The sequence below is a fragment of the Peromyscus maniculatus genome, chromosome 20 (genome assembly GCF_049852395.1).
Source record: "Peromyscus maniculatus bairdii isolate BWxNUB_F1_BW_parent chromosome 20, HU_Pman_BW_mat_3.1, whole genome shotgun sequence".
Classification (NCBI taxonomy): domain Eukaryota; kingdom Metazoa; phylum Chordata; class Mammalia; order Rodentia; family Cricetidae; genus Peromyscus; species Peromyscus maniculatus.
The window spans coordinates 25,345,518-25,364,095 of record NC_134871.1 but is presented as its reverse complement, the minus strand read 5'-3'; the positions used below and the strand labels follow the sequence as shown (position 1 = coordinate 25,364,095).

Sequence of the window (18,578 nt, the reverse complement as noted above, 5' to 3'; positions counted from 1 at the left end):
CTCCATTCTTTCTGAAAGCTGCACTTCTGTGCTTCTCGAGATCTAACATAAGCGAGCATGGGGTGGGCTTTTGACAAGCAGCTTGCTGCTCACCTTCTTGAGTTTGGGTGAGCTGGTCACTTTACGTTCTTGATAGGCACCTTGTGATAAGATTTGATGTTCTACACAGGGACCACATTTGGGAACCACTGTGTTAATGTAAGCATTTATGGATAAAGATATAAGCATAAAAGGACTGTTTCATAATCTGTGAGGCAGAAACTTTCAGATTTATTTAACTCATGTGTCTAAGGAATCCAGACAATTGGGTGATAAAGACTGATTTATGATTGACAACTTCCATCTACTATTATTATCATTACTATTATTCTGTGGATAGGTGTTTTGCTTGCATGTAGGTCTGTTCCTTCAGAGGGCTCCCCAAAACTGTATAGATTGCCATGAGCCTCCATATGGGTGCTGGAAATTGAACCTGAACCTTATGCAAGAGCAGGAAGTGCTCTTAACTGCCGATCCATCTCTCCAGCCCCATGAGGGACAAATTAAAATGATCCGTTTGAAAGATTTCCTTCACCTAGTCCACCCAGTGGTTAGTCTATCTGAGGAATACCAAATTATCTAATCAATGTTGAGTCATTAGATGTCAGAAGAAAGGAATCTGATCATTATAAAACAGCACAAGAAATAACTAGCCATGAAACTTTTTATTATTATTATTATTATTGTTATTGTTATTATTATTATTATTATTTGCTTTTATCTTTAGAGACAGGGTCTTGCAAAGCCGTACTGGCTGGCCTGGAGCTCACAGCAATCTCTTGCCTCAGCCTCCTGAATGTTGGGATTGTAGATATGTATCGACACACTAGGCTTCAGACCAACCACATCCAGCTCAAACAGTGATTTTGTTTGCACAAATCAATTTGGTGAAATTTGGTAAAAGCATTGGGATGATGTTGGAAACAGACACATTTAAAGCTGGCAGACCGACCCACGACGATTCCCCCCCCCCCAAAAAAAAAGGACAGTAAGAGATCATAGAAGGATAATTTCACAGGAACCAAGACTATGAAAGAAAGGCCATCAGCAAAAGAGATTTCAGCACACTTCTCCATGATGCGATGGGGACAGTTCTTCATGGCTTCTGCTTCAGTTCCTGCCCTGACTCCTTCAGGGACGGCCCATGGTGTAGAAATGTAAGATGGAATAAACTCTTTCCTCCCTAGTTACTCTTGGTCACTCCCTAGTTATCAAAGAATAGAAACCCCAGCTAAGAGTTGTGGAGAAGAAAGTGGCTTACGGAAACCCCTGAGTTACACGTGGATGCTCACAAGGTCAGTGCGGCTAGACTCAGCTGTTCTGAAAACACAGGATGAGCTGTCCTTGGAGATGCCTGAGGCCACCATAGGGGACCCTGGCAAGGAGACTCAGGATCCTTGGGGTATGGGAGACGAAAACAGCTAAATCGGGGTCCAAGCAAACGGCAGCTGGAGGCATTGAATCGCTTGTCTTCAGACCTCTTACTCTCCATTCATAGACAAGACTAAGGCCACAGCGACCCCAGGGGTGCAGGTGGCTTTGCTCTGGGGGTTCTTGTTGTACAGTACTCCGGAGGGAGTTATCTCCTCACGGGACTGCACCCCACAGGTCAGACCCTACATATATCTTCTTTGGGCTTTTTAGTTTCTTACAAGAAATATTTTCAGACTCCCTGTCCTGCCCCTGGCAGCCCCCAGGAAAAAACACTTATCCACCATCCCCACAAGGACAGGACACACAAGGACAGGAGTAAGAGCCCTCCAGAAGAGGAAAGAGAGGGGAAGGCTGCAGGGCGGCCCCCCAGGCCTTCCCAGAACGACTTCTGGACATCACTCACCTGGTGAATGCTCCAGAGTGCAAGAGACAGCAGATTTCTCCTAACTCCAAGAGCTCCAAGGAAAAGACAGCAGGTCCACCAGGCAGCAGACTGACTCCCCACCTCCACAGGGATGCTGAAGAGTTCTCAGGACCTCACTCTTACCTGGAGTGTAGAGTGACAGGCCTGCAGACAGCTGTGCCACGGGGGCACGGAAGCAAACTCAGAGGAAGCCAAGGAGAGGTAGGAAACTCTTGTAATAAATGATACCTCAAAAGACAGGGAAAAGTATTGTAGCCTCCCGGTCACAGAATTGCATTTAAAAAAGTAGCAAGAACTATTGTATTTAAATTGTATTTTAAAAGTAACAAAACCATTTTAAGAAATTGAAGAGTTCTTTTTTTTTGTTTTGTTTTGTTTTGTTTTCCGTCCTAGAACTCGCTTTGTAGACCCAGATGGCCTTGAACTCACTGAGATCGTTTGCCTCTGCCTCTCAAGTGCTAGGATCAAAGTCATGTGCCACCGCTGCCCAGCAGAAGAGTTCTTTTTTATTTCACTTCTTAAAATTAATTTTCTTTGTTTATTTTACATACCAACCACAGTTCCCCCTCCTTCCTCTCCTCCTGTTTCCTCTCCCCACCTCCTTTCTGTGCACCCAAACCCATTCCTCAGAAAGGGTAAGTAAGGCCTCCCATAGAAGTCAACAAAGCAACGTCAAGTTGAGGCAGAACCAAGCTCCTCTTCCCTGCATCAAGGCTGATCGACACATCCTGCCATAGGGAATTGGTTCCAAACTTGTAGAGTTCTTAAAATAGGTAAGGTGTAGCTTTGTGGTGGCAGCTCATGCCTTTAATCCCAGCACTCGGAAGGCAGAGGCAGGTGGATCTCTGAGTTCGAGGCCAGCCTGGTCTACAGAGGGAGTTCCAGGACAGCCAAGACTACACAGAGAAACCCTGTCTGGAAAAACAAAAACAAAAACATCAAGGTGTGGTGATGAATGCCTGGGCACTGAGCAGGAGGACAAACACATATTTGAAACCAGACTTGTCTACACAGCTAGTTCCACGCCAGCAAGGACTACATAGAGAGGCTCTCCCTCAAAACAAAATAAACCAAAACAAAAAGGAAAATACCATGTGCCATGGGAAATAAAAAATAAATGCTCAAAGAAGGCAGGACCGAGAGCTTGGTGTGTCCCAGCATGACACCTAGGCAGTGGGTCCATAAAACAGCTCATGTTGGTAGGATTAGGAGGTCAGGAGTTCTGCAGGTGTGTTTTTGGGGAAGATGGAATTAGGGTTTGACATTTTGGAAAGTAAATTTTACAGTCACTTGATTTATTCATTATAGAAACATATCGGGATAGGTTCATAATAAGCTAAATAAAAGGTTAAAAAAAGGGTTTGTAAGAAAACAGTCACACAACACCAGTGGGCACTGTTATCACTAAACTTCACAGACACTTGCTTCTTAGTCCCTAAACTGAGAAGGAACCGTGTTGAAGATCTGAAGATCTGAAGATCTGGAACCGGAAGGTGAGCGGGTCAAGGCGCTAACACCTCATGAAGGGAGCAAGGGCTCAGATCATTTTGTTATGGACACATCAGAGATAGCACAATGCACTACCGGGAAATAGGGAAGAATCACAGAACCAAGCAGCAGCAGTGGCATGTGGTTGTCTGCAAGGGGTGCCATGTTAAAACACATTGTTTTTAAAGTACATGTGTGGGTGCTTACATCATTATTTTTAAAAAGAATAAAATTGTGAAAGCCATTCGCCAAGAGTGGAAATAAGGAACAACGAAATCTAGTCTCGTAATTTAATTCCCAGGAAATAGGTGACCTGCAAAGGTTAATATAGAAGTTGTATCAAGTCCGTCAGCTCCAGCGTTAACTTGAAGTAACATGTGGCAAAGCTTTCCACGCCGCCCTGTATTTCCAGAATCCGCATGTACGGGCTAGATCCCTGTCAGAAGTCCCACCAATACTTTACTGTGGTAGCAGCGGTTATAAATTACACCTGGGCTAATTCGTGCTGTTCCCAACCAGGAGAAGAGAAACCGCAGAAAACAGTCAGTTTCGTCCGGCTTTGTTCCCGTGGCAACCATATTAAACTGCACGGATAAAGCACCTTTGTAGTAGCTGCTTCTATTGAATTACAATGTAAATGTTGATGCTTGCCCAGAAATGTCAACCGGCGACAGGCTTATGGAACAGATGGAGTAGTTTTTCCGCAGCGCAGGAATCCCAGGCTGCGGAGAGATGAGAGGTGAGCCGGGCCATCTTAAGAGTCTATCCAAGCGAATCACCGTTCTCCATCAAAGCCTCGCCGCACTTCCTAGGTCCAGCTCGGGAAAGGCTGCCCGCCTATTTGAAAACTGAAAACGACCTGCTATCTTCTATGCATCAGGGCACGAAAAGAGCTTGTTGTGGATAAGAATGCTAAAAATGCAATTACGCAACGGAGCCGGCAAGCCGTTTCTTTCCCGCTCTTAGCGTACGGTAGCTCTAGTCCCTGACTCCTGGGCCGTCGCACAGCTCTCGTCCAGCGGGTGTCAAGTGGCAGGTGGTGCACTGCCCATTTGGTTCCGGGTGGCTTGTTGATTTCTGGGTTCAGCCCTCGATCGTCCTTCGGTTTGACCCACAGCACCCGGTGCCTGCAGGTGGTGCTCCCCGCCCCTTCTCTCCCATCGCCTCTACCCAGCCCCTAGTCAGGGAGGAAGCAAGGCCCAAGTGGGGAGAAGCCCTCTCGGCAGAGTCGCCAGCGTGCCAGCGCTCCACTCGGGGCAACTTCGCAGTGAGTTACCTGCACTTGGAGCAGGGCCTTACCTGAGCGCGCCTCTGCCAATGGCAGCTCACCTGAGGGAGCTCCGCAGCCAATCACAGCGCGGCTCGGCCCTCGGGCTTGTACCCTTTAGTGAAAGAATTCAGCGCCTTGCGAGAAAGTTACCTGTGGCCGCCCAAGTCCGCCACTTTCCGCTCTGTGTCTGCCCATTGCCACGATCCGGGAGGACTCCGCGCCGCCGGGCCGCCTCCGAGCGCGGGCCCCATGTGAGGGCCCCCCCCCATCCCACCTTTCCGGCTAGGTGAGGGCGCGAGCGAGCGGGCGAGCGAGAGTGGTGAGGGGGGACGAAAGCAGAATTACCTGTAGCTCTTGTTCTGCCATCTCGGGCGCTCTCACACACCTTCACCTGCACAGACTTGAAAGTCCAGTTTCACCAGAGGCTGAGGCTCCAGGAAAAGGGGAGCGAGTTCATTGGATCAAACATGTCACAAGAGTCGGACAAGTAAGTGGATCGCACGCGCCGGCGGCCGCTGCCGCTGCCACTTTGGGCTGACGGCAACTGGTTTGTTGTGTTTTTTTTTTAAGTTGCTATTGTTGGTTTTTGTTTTTGTATTTTTTTTTCTTTCTTTTTACTTTTTTTCTTTTTGGTGGATCCAGACCCTCTCGGATTATCTTTCTACTCCAATTTAGGGGAGAAAACCCGACATGAACGTGAATGTTTAATACCCCCTTTTTGGGCCTGGCTAGTAAACGTGGGTTTTCTCCGCTTCCTCCCCGACGAATGACCTCAGCTCCCACTGCCCTGACCGGACGAACCCTTGGGCACTGATTGAGATTTTGGTGGACGGTGGCGGGAGGCCTGTAGTCACCCCCTTGCCTGGAGGGGCTCCCCAGCCTTGGACTTCCTGGACCGTTTGGAAGTTCAGCCGTCCTCCTTCGATTAGGCCAAAGGGCCTGCTGGAAAAGCGGTCTGGGCCGCTTTTGTGTGCGCTCAACAAAGGGCTTTTATGCGAACGCTGACACGGCCATCTTCCCCACTGGGGCGCCCCGGGGTGCGAGCGCACTCCGCGTGGGCCCCCGACGGGAGCGAGGCGCGGGCAGGCCGCAATGGAGGGGCCCGTGGGTGTGCCCGCGCCTCGCTCCCTCCCGCCACAAACGCCTTGTTCGGTCCCCCCACGCAGGTGCGGGGCAGCAGCTCTGGGAAACGGGGGGACTGGTTTTGAGGCCCGGTACGAAGGGGCACCCACACTTGGGCCAGGCTCCTGCGCCCCGACGTCGCAGGCGTCCGGTGACTGCGCGGCCCACTGCTCGGAGGCCGCCACCTCGGGCGTGGGGCTCGATCCGCCTTCACCGAGGCTATCGATGGAAAAGGGGGACCGTGGGGCGCGGGGACTCAGGACACTCCGCCACCTGGACCGTAGCTCCAGACTGGCGGGGAGCTGCGGCGTGAGCCGCGGGGCGCTGGGCCTGGTCCGTCGCGGTCCCCGCCTTGGGGACGGCTTTGTGCAAGCCGGGGGAGGTGGGGCCGAGGGCGGGCGCGGGAGGGAGCCGGAGGTGGGTCCCGCTGCCCTCCTTCCATTTGGTGGCGACACTTCCTTCCCCCTCCTCCCCGGGCGTCGCAGGCCGGGAACTGGCTGCGTCCTATTGGAAGTGCTCAGAGGCCGCCCTTTTGCGGTCCCTGGTAACTTTACCCTGCTGGTGTGGCCATTCCAAGGGGACCTTCCTGAGAGTCTCCACCGAGAAGAGCACAGGACCAGTCCCAAGTTGAGGGACTTGGAGCGGGGGAAGGTGGCGGGAAAGCCTGACTGACCTGAGTTGGGATGGAAGGGGAGGGCCAGCCTCCCTAGTCAAGTCGCCGGTCTGGCCGATCCAGGACGCCTGCTGTCATTTAAAAACCTACTACGGTCGCCACCCTTTAAGATTTAACTGCTAAGTCCATGGGGGAGTGGAAGAACAAATGTTAGAAACTCGGCCAGGGGCTAGACCGTGAGACACGGATGGGAAAGCGGTTGATTGTAGGAGACATCCCCACCCACATCTCCACCGCCACTTTAGCTTTCTTGGTAGTAGAAGGAGTCAAACTTAAGTAACCCAAATCCAAGGCAATAATAACAACGTTTGGTTTTCCGGTTTTTTTTTTTTTAAATTATTTTTTATTTTCGTTTGTTTTGAGTTTGGTGTAAAAAAACCGGCTGCACATTTACTTTAATCGCACAATTAACATTTAGCTTGACTGCTTAGTTTAGCGGCACTACATGAGTCAAACGAATTAAGAATGAAAGTGGATGAGTATTTATTTTCCCCAAGTTATACTTAGCACCAATAGGGATAATTTATTCACTATTGAGTCTAAGTACTGAGTACTAACAATCTGGTTTAACGAGTATGTATTACCTAGTTTTTATGGCTAATGTCTATCTAGAATTACACGAGCATTTAATGAAAGTAGCTTTTATCTAGTGGTTCTCGGGATTTCATTTTGCATTCTGGGCAAACTAACTAATGATACCACAGTCAAACGGGCAAAGTTTGAAGTAGTCCAGGACTTGTGGGTCACTTCTGTGAATCTGAGATTCCCTTTCTCTCTTTTTTCGAGACAGGGATTTCTGTGTGGCCCTGGTTGTCCTGGAACTAGCTCTGTAGACTGTGTTGGCTTCTACGGCTGTCTCTGCCTCTAGAATGCTGGGATTAAAGGCGAAATGCCCCGAATTTTCTTAATGTTGAAATTCTACCGGGCCCCTGCAGGGATGGATCAGCGTTGATGAGGCAATTGATGGGGTTGAGACTCCAAGAGAAAGTGCCTCAATAGCTGGCTGAGGCTGCCATTCGCCTGAGCAAGGGAGAGGCCCCAAGCTGCAGCTTGCAATCTTTCCTGGTAAATCAGCCCTCGGAGGCCTGCCTGTGTTTTCTGGAAACACTCCCCCAGAGCAAACTCTTAGAGATTAAATTACAAATCCCAGTGAGGTGCAGGTAATCTTTTTAGATTGCACTAGGAAGGTTTTTCTAGTTAGAAAGTTTGGTCTAAAGATGGATCATCTTCTTTATATCACTGTTTACTTATATATTTATTTCGTGTGTGTGTGTGTGTGTGTGTGTGTGTGTGTGTGTGTGCAGTTATTGTAGCTTGCACACAGAGGTCAGAGGAAGACTTGAAAACATTGGTTGTTTTCTTCCATGTGGTTTCTGGGGTGTCAGACTTGGTAGTAATCACCTTTACCCCTGAGCCATCTCACAGGCCCATAGTCATCCTTTTGCTGGTGACTTTTCAGGTTGAAATGTTCTGCCTTGTATGTTCCGCAGTGCTGATGTTATCTCTTCTTAAAGAAAAAAAGGAAGAAAAAAAGAGGACATTTTGTCTCTCTGCGTTTTAAAATGTTCTGTTCTCCCATCTTAAACCTTTATGACAGTTGATAATCTGTCAACAGTATGTTTGTAATCAAGGCTCTGTTCCTTTAAGAAACTCTCCCCTCGTGCCTGGCGGTGGTGGCGCACGCCTTTAATCCAAGCACTCGGGAGGCAGAGGCAGGTGGATCTCTGTGAGTTCGAGGCCAGCCTGGTCTCCAAAGCGAGTTCCAGGAAAGGTGCAAAGCTACACAGAGAAACCCTGTCTTGAAAAACAAAAAAAAGAAAAACAAAAAACAAAACAAAACAAACAAACAAAAAAAACCCAAGAAACTCTCCCCTGCAGGCATGGTGGTGCATGCCTTTAACTCCAGTACTCGGGAGACAGAGGCAGGCAGATCTCTGTGAGTTCAAGGCTAGCCTGGGCTACAGAGCTAGTTCCAGGACAGCCAGGGCTACACAAAGAAACCTTGTCTTGAAAACAACAACAACAACAACACTCTCCCCAGAGGTGGTGGCAGGTGTCTTTGTGAGTTCAAGGCCAGCCTGGTCTACAGAGCTAGTTCCAGGACTTGCAGGGCTACACAGAGAAACTGTCTCAAAACAACAAAAACCAAACCAAAACAAAAAAAGAAAAAGAAAAGAAAAGAAAAGAACTCAATTATTTTACTTCCAAACTGTGTAACATACATCAAGAGAAGACACACTCATGTGCATATGATAACTGATTTCATAAAAGCATGCTTTCTAGTTTATGTACTGCTTGCAGTATATAAATACTGTTACAAGAGGAAACAGAGATGTATGAAATAGGCCATATCCACAAGGGGCTCACACTACAGTGGAGGGCAAGCCAAAAATGGACATTAATTTATGACAGTACCTGGGAAATGCCTAAACTACAATAATTTTAAAAACAGTTAAAAGCAGGGCAGTGGTGGTGCATGCCTTTAATCCCAGCGCTTGGGAGGCAGAGCCAGGTGGATCTCCGTGAGTTTGAGGCCAGCCTGGTCTACAGAGTGAGTTCCAGGACAGGCACCAAAACTACACAGAGAAACCTGTCTCGGGAAAAAAAAATTGTTCCACCACCACCTGGCACAATTCATGATTAATAATACCCATTTTCCCCTATTTATCCTTATCTACCCGCTACAACTATAGTCATTTTGTGTGTTTTAGCTTAAGGAATTGATTAAATACATTTAGCTAAAATTTTCTTTATTTTTTATATTCATTTGGCTATGTTAAACATATTTTGAGGTTAAAAAAATGCCAATAACTTATCATATCTCCATTATACCAGTACAAATACGTATTTATCTTTTCGCCTCAAATGTATCTTGAGATCCAGACATTGAGACTCACTGGTGCTTAACATATGTTAGGAGAACAAGGTCAACCAATTGAGAAGTAAAAATAATGAATTAGCTGAGCACGGGTGCTTGCTGGAAGCCACTCATGAAAGGGGTGAAGATCCGGGAGGACGCGTTTCACAGAGCGTCAGCCTGTGAAGAAAGACGTGCAGGAAACAGGGATGGCCCCTGAAGATTCCTGGAGTAGAAGGCCTTGAGGTGAGCATGCGCAGGAAGTGGGTGAATGAGAGCGATAACGGCAGCTAGCAAATCAATGCAAACGCTCTCTGTTGATCCAGACACTGGCGGACTAGGTAACAAAGTTGTGCTAGAACAGGGCAGTCAGGAAGCAGCCGCCAGTGAGTAAATGATCTCCTGGCACTCCTGGGTTTACCACGGAGAGGGGAGCGTTCCGTTCCTCTACAGAGGGCCGAATCGTGCATGCATACTTGCTATTACAGAGTGAGCAGATGTGCACACAGCAGAAGGGCCCCGGGTCAGAGCTGAGGCAGAGGGACAGAGTGCAGGTGGAGGTCGCCAGACAAGCCGGTCTCTCTCAACTCCGGATCTAGCCTACCGCACTCTGGGCCTGCTCAGATCTAGGACATTAGCCTGTGCCAGAGACTGCCTTGTCTTCTTCCCCTTGCTCTCATTCAGTTCTGCGAACTGCACCCATCAGAGTGCTTGGATTTGTCAAATACGTCTAGAGGAAACCGCTGCACACTGTTTTGATGGTGTCCCATCACCCACCAAGTGAAGTGACCCACGGGCAAGACTGATTTACCTAAAAAAACAAAAACAAAATGTTGGTCAACACTACCAAAATACAGCCTAAAAAAAATCTAGGAATAAATTATATTTGTGCTTAATAATAGGATTCCCCACAGAAATTCTTGAGTGCCCTTCCTTCTTAAGCCTGTCTGATGGCTCAGGCAAACAAACCAACCGTCTGAGGCAAATGATAAACCACAGATAGCCCTCAGCCCTTAGAGGTGTCCTGTTGCTCCTGACCAATCAGGGATCTCTATATAAGCTTTGACCCAGGCTCTACTTGATTATTGGATTAATAATGGAGCTAATCTTTTCAACGACCACTTTACACTATAAATGCAGAATCTGGAACTTTAAATGCTCGCCAGCGCCGCCTCCTGCTCTACCCTAGCTGCCTCTGCTTGGGCGGCTGCTGATATGATTTTAACCGGATGCAAGAATTCCCAGACCTCCCCCCGGGGTTGTTTGCTCTCATTGTTTTGCTAAACTGTGGCTTAGGGAAGAGTGTGTGTTGGGGTCATTTTGACAGCTCACCTGTTTACAGAGCTGCTAAAGACCTGTGTGAAGTCTTTCAAGCCCCTCCTGGCCGGGGCCTAGGTGGACGGACTTGAGTAAGAGGCCTGTCTGCTCCTCTCTGGTTTTACACTGTAGCTCTTCCTCAGGGTTGGCCTCTTTTTGAATTTACAGTCTATGCTTCCGGCTCAGAGAAGGTAAAGGGTTCTTGTGTGGTGTTGGTCCCTGCAGAAACAGCTGCTCCAAATGCATGCCATAGGTTTTCTTCCGGGGCTCTTGGAAGTTTGAAGTCTGACCATGACAGATGTGCTGGAAACCGACCACAAAGTCCAGGCTGCCTAAAAGGGCCCAGGGCCCCTCCAAGCAGGATTGAAAATAAGTCCTGGATGACAAAGCCTCACTATGTAGACCAGGCTAGCCTTGAATCTGAGGCCCCCCTGCTTCAGCCTCTAGTGCGGTGCTGTAATTAGTGACGGGCACCACTGCACTGGAGTGGGATTCACCAGTCCTCCCAAAGCAGAAAGGACAATTTGGGAAAGTAACCAGGAAACTCAGACGCAAAAGGAGCATTTAAATCATAGTAGCTGAGCCCAAGAACTCTGAGATGGGCGATTGAAGGTGTCTTATTCTATTACTCTTTCATGGAATCAAGAAAGAGCTTTCTGTCAATCCTGTTCATGCCCGAGATAAGGTTTACTTTAGGGTGAGTTGTTAAATTTACTTTTAAAGAATTCTTAGATAATCCGGCAGTTTTTTCAGTTCCCTTTCATGACTCTGTTCTAACCTGGCACATACGTTTTTCTCCCCATTCCCTCCTTCCTTCCATCTCTCCCTCTTCTGTTTTTTGAAATAAGTCTTCCACAGCTCAGGCTAGCCTCAAACTCAGTAGCCAAGGATAATCTTAAACTCCTGGTTCTTCTGCCTCTGGAGTGTTGGGATATCAAGTGTGCATTTCTGATGTGGTTTGTGTGTTTTTCTTCAAGACAGGGCTTCTCTGTGTCACCTTGGCTGTCCTGGAACTTGCTCTGTAGACCAGGCTGGTCTTGAACTCACAGAGATCTGTCTGCCTCTGTTTCCCGAATGCTAGGATTAAGGGCTGTCAAAGCACTTTCTGATTTTTTAACGATTGCTTTGGTTGGGTAGTCCCTTTCCTCTTCCCTTACGTCCCCACTCGCCTGAACCAACATGTTCTTATTCCCGGCTCCTTTCCTTTTTGATCTGTCTCCCTGATATCATTTACGATTCCTCCCATATCATCTGGCGAGAACTGACTGTTGCACATGGAGGTACCGTGAGTCTTACTGTCCATGTTTTAACCGCATCGCTTTGGCCCTCACAGCCCAGCAGCCCATCCTTGTCACCTTGGTCCCAGGGTCAGAGGATGTCTGCAGGTGTTGCCTTGTCTAATTTAAATGAGTTTACTTTAACCCTGGGGGGGGGTGGGGAATCCCTGGCGCCCATGTTGGGGTGTCTTCACACTCTCTGCCTTCCCAGGTGGTGGTACCCAGGGACTGCTGTTAACGAAACAGTCTATCTAGGCCTGTCCTGAAACCAGAGCCATTAGCTTGGGAAACCTGCCCAGGAAGAATTCCTCAGCGAGCAGCAACAGGCTGAGTAGGAATTTGCTTTGGCCCACGAGGACTGGTTGGCAGTTGGTCGCTTAGTCACAGCAGCTCGTGCTTGGGAATCCTTCAGCAGCATTCCTTTTGGCCTCCAGATTCCCCCGGCCTCCATCCACCTGCCCCAGCAGTGATATCTCAGACAAATCCAACCTCCTTCATCAGCTTTATTTACTTATCCATTGCTAGCAAGGTATAATTTATGCTGTTGTATTTCTTTTTCCTTTGGTAATCTTGGGGGTCAAGCCCAGCACCTCCCATATGCCAGGCAAACACAGTGATGTTCCCAGTTCCACCATTAAGTTCTGTTGGTTTTTTGAGACAGGGTTTCTCTGTGTAGCCCCAGCTGCCAGAACTCAAGGTCCTCCTGCCTCTGCTTCCTGGAGTACTGGATCACACTCTGCTGTTTATCTATCACCATCAACAACAATAACACACATGTGTTTACATTTATGGTTGTTTGGGGGTTTTTCCTGCATGTATGTCTGTGCATTATTTGCTTGCCTGGTGTCTGTAGAGGCCAGAAGACAGCATGGGATCCCCTGGAACTGGACTCAGAGCTGGTTGTGAGCTGGTTGTGGATACTGGGAATTGAACCGAGGTCTGTTGGAAGCAGCCAGAGCTCTTAACTGTTGAGCTCGCTGACCACTGCTGTAGGCTTCTTAGCAGTAAATGGCAAACACTGCAGAATTAGAAAGACTAAGTCCAACAGGAACAAGACTGTCTGAGGGGGTCTTTACCCTCCCCCATCCCAACTGTCCTGGGAAAAGAGAAATATTTTAACTCGGTGTGTTGGTGAGTAGTAGCAATATTATTTATTAAAGTCTATGCATTCTGAATTGCTCCTCCAATAGCCACCAAAAGGTCTTGAGAACTTTATGGGAAGTACTAACAAAGCAGATGAGGTTCAGGGGATTTCAGGGTATATTATCATGAAAATGAGTCTGCGCTGTAGAGAAGGCCGGTGCATTTGAATGGGCGGTCTGTGAAAGCAGTCGCTGCCTGTGGCGTGCGACGCAGCGTATTTTACTTGGTAATGAACGTGGGTGCCAGTGGACTGGGCGGGCAGAACTTTGCAGCGGCCTGACTTGGCTTGCTCTCAGAGCTGGAGGGGAGCAACAGTTACTGCCTCTGTAAACAGGAAGGTCTCATCTCTGTTAAAGGCCAGTGCTCATAGCTTTTCAGTTTCTGTTTTTTCTTTCTCATTTGTTTGTTTGTTTATTTATTTTGCAGCTCGAGAATGGAGCCCAGAGCATCCCATATGCTAGGCAAACACTCTGACATTGAGCCCCCCCCCCCCCCCAGCCAAAGATCAGGGCTGAGAGAGCCAAGCTGGGGAGAGGGGAGGGGAGAGGAAGGGATAAAGCAAGCGTGGACAGGATGGGGTTGCTTCAGCAAGGGTGGAGTGGCCTGCGTTTGCTCAGCAGACAGGCAAGAACGAAGTGGCTGGGTGGACTGAGGCATGAAATTATTCCTGGGGAACTGGGTTGGTTTTAACTCGAGGCCTAGAATCCTGAAATGGAACAAATCTTAGGGCCCACGTTGACCATATGAGTAACCGAGCTAAGGATTTGGGGTTGAAGGTTTCACAAGCAAAGTGTTTGGTGTCCTTTCTCTGCTGTATGCTGGGACTGTACATATAAGACCAAGTCTGGAGTGCTCTGGAAAAACTCGCTTCTTTTTCTTTGAAGGAAGCAGGAGCGGGTGTTGCGTGGACACAAGTCTGTGGGAAGCTGGCTTGGGTTCTGAGTGCCCTCCTGGGAGTTCCCAGGGACCTTCCTTCCCACCCTCACCCCACACCATTACCTTCATTCTTAGGTCAGTGAGCTTTCTGTACTTCTCTGATCTGTCTTTTCAAAGAAGCCAGGAACAAAGCAGCAGTCACCTCTTTCCTGTATTGCCAATAAGATAATGAACTACGATCAGAATATTCTCTTCATTATTTTTTTCTTTCCCATCTGCAAAAGTGGAGTGGAATGAAGTGATCTCTGAGGATAATCACCTCTCCAGTGTCTGGAGTCTACTTCCCTCCAAAGGGGTCTGGGCTGGTGGAGGAGGCTCCTAGGATCCGGCGATGCCAGGCTGCTGGCCTGGCTGCTCTTCATGAGCCAGCCCCTCCTGGCATTCCAGAATCAAAGATGGCTGATTAAGATCCCCAATGAGTTGAGGCCTCCAGCAGGGGGCATGGTGAGGGCACAGAATTCCGAGGGCAGCTAGGCGGCTTCTCTAGAGGATTCCTGCCCTGCACAGCCTCCGGGCCTGGTAGATAAGGGGTCCAGGAAATCAGATAAGGGTTGGCAGGGACTCTGAGAACTTCTTCACTGGCCAGGCCCTGGAAGTGACTTCCGCTCGGCTCACGGAAGGAGAGTGAGGCAATGGGGACTGAACCAAGCAAGGGGTCACTAAAACCTTAAGAAGGTGAGAGGAGTGGTCTGCCCCTCCCCCTTTCTCTCCCCCTCCCATCTCTTCCTCCTCCATTCTTTCTTCCTCCTGCTTTGTCCTGGGCCTTCCTCTCCTCTTTTCTTCCCCTCATCCTTTCTTCCTCCTCCTCCTCTTCTCTAGGCCCCCCTTTAGTAAAACATAATCCAGGGAACTCATTGTCAGGAAATACTGCCAAGACCACAGCTTAGAGTTCAGCTGTAGTTTTCCACCAAATACAAAGTCCTATTATTTCACATCAGGGTACACAGCTGTCATTCATTTAGGCCAGGAGTAAAATCTCCTCCATCATATTGAATGGAGGGATTTAACCCCTCTGAGGTGGATATTCTTTGGCTAGTAACCCTTGAAGTTGTGTTGGAAGAATCTTATTTAAGACACAAGAGCTCTGGTACTTACTCTTTTCTCACAGAGATCCGCATGCCTCTGTCTCCTGAGTGCTGGGATTAAAGGCACGCGCTACCACCACCCAGGTACATACTCTTAGGAGGGTTGGTTAAGTGATGAAGGGCATGTACTGCTCTTCCAATAGATTAGAGTTTGATTCCCAATAGATTAGAGTTTGATTCCCAGCACTCCTACTGGGTAACTCACAGCCACCTGTAACTCCAGCCCCAGGAGATCCAACTCTACTGGCTTGCATGGACACTAGGACACACTTGGACATACACAACACACACACAACTGTACCTATGTTAAAAATAGTAAAAGCAAATTATAGACGAATTTCTAAATGGTCTTATTAAATAAAAAACACAGAGCCAAATATAGGGGTGAAAGCCTTAGAAATCAGGGAAATAGTGAGAACCACCAGCCAACCTTATCTCACCAGCTCTGCAGCTTCCAAATGTGAGCTACTTCTTGTCTACCCACACTTTTATATGCCTTGCTTTTCTGTCCTCTCATTGGCTCTTAGCCCAGCTACCTTACTTCCTTGTCACTGTCTGTCTGTACAGACCTCCAGGTCTCTATGGTTGGTACTAGGATTAAAGTCCTATGTCATCACACTTGGCTCTGTTCCCTAGGATGGACTTGAACACACAGAGACCCTGCCTACTAAGTGATCAGATTAATGGTGTGTGCTGCCTGACTTTGTTTACTTAAAATGGCTGGCCTCCCCCACCCCCCATCTCCAGGCAAGCTTTATTTATCAAAGTGCAAATAAAATATCACCACAATACATCTTAAAAATTTGTATGTCATCCACACTGAATAAAAGACAGACATCAGGATGCAAATGTAGTTAAGCATAAACTGAGAGTTCATAAAAATTATGCAAGTGGCCAATAAACACAGAGAATAGTGGTTAGGTTTATTAATAACCTAAGAAGCATACTTTATAGCAGGAGTGATCCAGATTACCCTGACAAATTGGTCGAGGTTAGCAGAGCTGGGTTAAGGTAAAATATCAAGGCTGTAGGATCACAGATCATAACAAAATCTCTGAAAGTCAGGTTAGTAAACTACATATTCACACGTGTGCCTGGTGCATGAGGAGGCCCGGAGTAGGGACTGAGTTTCCAGAACTGGAGTGACAGATGGCTGTGAGCTGCTGTGTGGTGCTGGGAACCAAACCCTAGTCCTGTAAGACCATCAGTGTTCTTGAGTGCCGAGGAGCCTTCTAGCCCCCATTTTTTGGTGTGTTTTTGAGACGGATCTTATTATACAGCCGAAGCTGGCCTCAAACCTTTTCAGGCTTTGCCTCCTAAGTGCTCGGTTTCCTGGCCTGTGCTCAGCTATAGTATTCATTTTGAGAGTGAGAAATCAGAAAACCCCTAAATGCCTGGCTACAGAGGGTTGCCTTGGAAGTTGAGGTTCAGCCAAATAAGAGGCTGCTATGTTAACATTAGAAGTCATATTATGAGCCGAGCAGTAGTGGCGCACGCCTTCAATCCCAGCATCAGGAGGCAGAGGCAGGCGGATCTCTGAGTTCCAGGCCAGCCTGGTCTACAGAGCGAGTTCCAGGAAAGCCAGGGCTACACAGAGAAACCCTGTCTTGAAAGAAAACAAAACAAACAAACAAACAAAAATCGCCATTCTGCCATGGATGCATTTAAAAATGACTCATGCCCACCCCAATAAAACTGAAACGCTTGCCCCAGTACCCTGGTGAATGAATTCCCTGTCCCCCGTTCTGGCCCAGTGTGCCAGGCTGCCCCATGGCTGTGCCCATTGGCCTCTGCTCTGTCCCTTCACCTGCCTGTACATCAGGATCTTTGTGCAGTTTGAAGCTGGAGAATGAATGAGAGCACAAGAGGATCTTTTACCCCCCACCCCACCACCACCACCACAGACCGCACACATCAGAATTTCCCCTGAAGTTCCTTCTGCTCTGTCCCAGACTGCTCTGGAGTGATCTTGGGGGAGAGGTTATTGGCTCCAACCATGTTGGTTTCCTATGAGGAGGTCATGGGAGAGCCTGAAATTGGCCCTCTAAAGCTGAAAACAGTGGAGAACTGAGTTAATGGCCTTTTCTCCATCTCATGGACTGGCTTCTGCTCAGGAGATGATCCACACAGCTAACAACTTTCATTAGGACGTGGAGAAGCTGGCTTTGGGGAATCAGTGATCTTGCCAAAGTTACAAGAGAAAAAGAAAAGAAAAAAAGCCTTAAAACTTTTGTGAAATGAGAACAAAGAAGAAAGCAGCTGTCGGCTGCAGGAGTCGAACGTGTGAAGTAGCAGGTCTGCTTTGGGGTGATGTGTTCACAAGTGAGATTTGTGTGCCTCTCCTGGCCTGCTCCCCCCGCCTCTCCCCTGTAGTCTGAAGAGTTCCTGTGTCCGGTCTGCCTGCGGTCAGGACAAATCTCTCCCACTGGCGTCCCGCAAGTAAACACACAGAGGCTTATATTAATTATAACCGCATGGCCATGGCTCAAGCCTTTTGCTAGCTAGCTCTTATATCTTAAATTAGCCCATAACCATTAATCTATGTATTGCCACATGTTCCGTGGCTTTACCTGCGTCCCGTTACATGTTGCTCCTTGGGTGGCTTGCTGGCATCTCTCTCTTCTCTCCTTCCTGTCTCTCTCTTTGAATTTCCCGCCTTCCTCTAAGCTGCCTTGCCATAGGCCAAACGGCTTTATTTATCAACCATTCAGAGCAACACATATTTGCAGCGTACAGAAAGACATTCCCCCATCACTCCCCTTCTCTGTACATAAACTTACCAGGCCCAAAATACTACATTAAAAAAAATCATCTTTGGGTGCTGGAAGTCTAATCAAAACTGGGTTTGATTAATCTTCTGGGAGTAGAGGGAAGGGTGTGTATGGTCCCTGTGTTATCCCCTGTTTGTCGTGAATTGTAGCATACTGCCTAGGGTGAATGCTCTGTAGCATATCCAGTCACACAAAAACACAAACTTGCACTGGATGTGGTGGTACATGCCTTTAATCCCAGCACAGGGTTTCTCTGTGTAGTTTTGGAGCCTGTCCTAGAACTCGCTCTGTAACCCAGGCTGGTTTTGAACTCAACAGAGATCCATCTGGCTCTGCCTCCCAAGTGCTGGGGCTAAAGGTGTATGCCACCACTGCCAGGCAGAGATAAGAATTAAAAAAAAAAAAAAAAAAAGTAGAAGCCAGGCATGGTGTTCCACGTCTTAAGTCCCAGCCCTAGGAAGCAAAGGCAGGCAGATTTCTTGAGTTTGAGGCCAGCCTGGTCTATAGAGTGAGTTCCAGGACAGCCAGGGCTACACAATGAAACCCTGACTCAAAAAATAAATAAAATAGGGAGCTGGAGAGATGGTTCAGTGGTTAAGAGTACCAGCTGATCTTCCAGAGGACCCACATGGCGGCTCACAACTGTCTGTAACTCCAGTTCCAGGGGATCTGACACCTTCACACCAATGCACATAAAATTAAAAAAAAAAAAAAAAGCCAAGTGTTTTAAAAATAAATAAAT

The 18,578-nt window shown here is 48.0% G+C and overlaps 1 protein-coding gene and 1 long non-coding RNA gene across 5 annotated transcripts in view; one reads left to right on the top strand and one right to left on the bottom strand.

Annotated features, from left to right (window-relative positions):
* The first annotated feature begins 2,286 nt into the window (after positions 1–2,286).
* Grhl2 (grainyhead like transcription factor 2) overlaps positions 2,287–18,578 on the top strand; it is a 140,640-nt gene continuing 124,348 nt past the window's right edge. For 2 of the 4 annotated variants that reach the window (XM_076555871.1, XM_076555870.1), the window contains exon 1: positions 2,287–4,941. In XM_076555871.1, coding sequence (XP_076411986.1) covers positions 4,703–4,941 — 239 coding nt within the window. In that variant the 5' untranslated portion in view covers positions 2,287–4,702. Of the gene's footprint in view, positions 5,143–18,578 lie in introns of all 4 variants that reach the window. The other 2 variants (XM_076555872.1, XM_006982808.4) reach the window with 1 other exon arrangement.
* Positions 8,802–14,361, bottom strand: LOC143269736 (uncharacterized). Its single transcript, XR_013046377.1, has 3 exons — positions 14,044–14,361; positions 10,640–12,919; positions 8,802–10,118 (listed from the first exon to the last, which is right to left on the bottom strand). It is a non-coding gene; the product is annotated as an uncharacterized LOC143269736 (long non-coding RNA).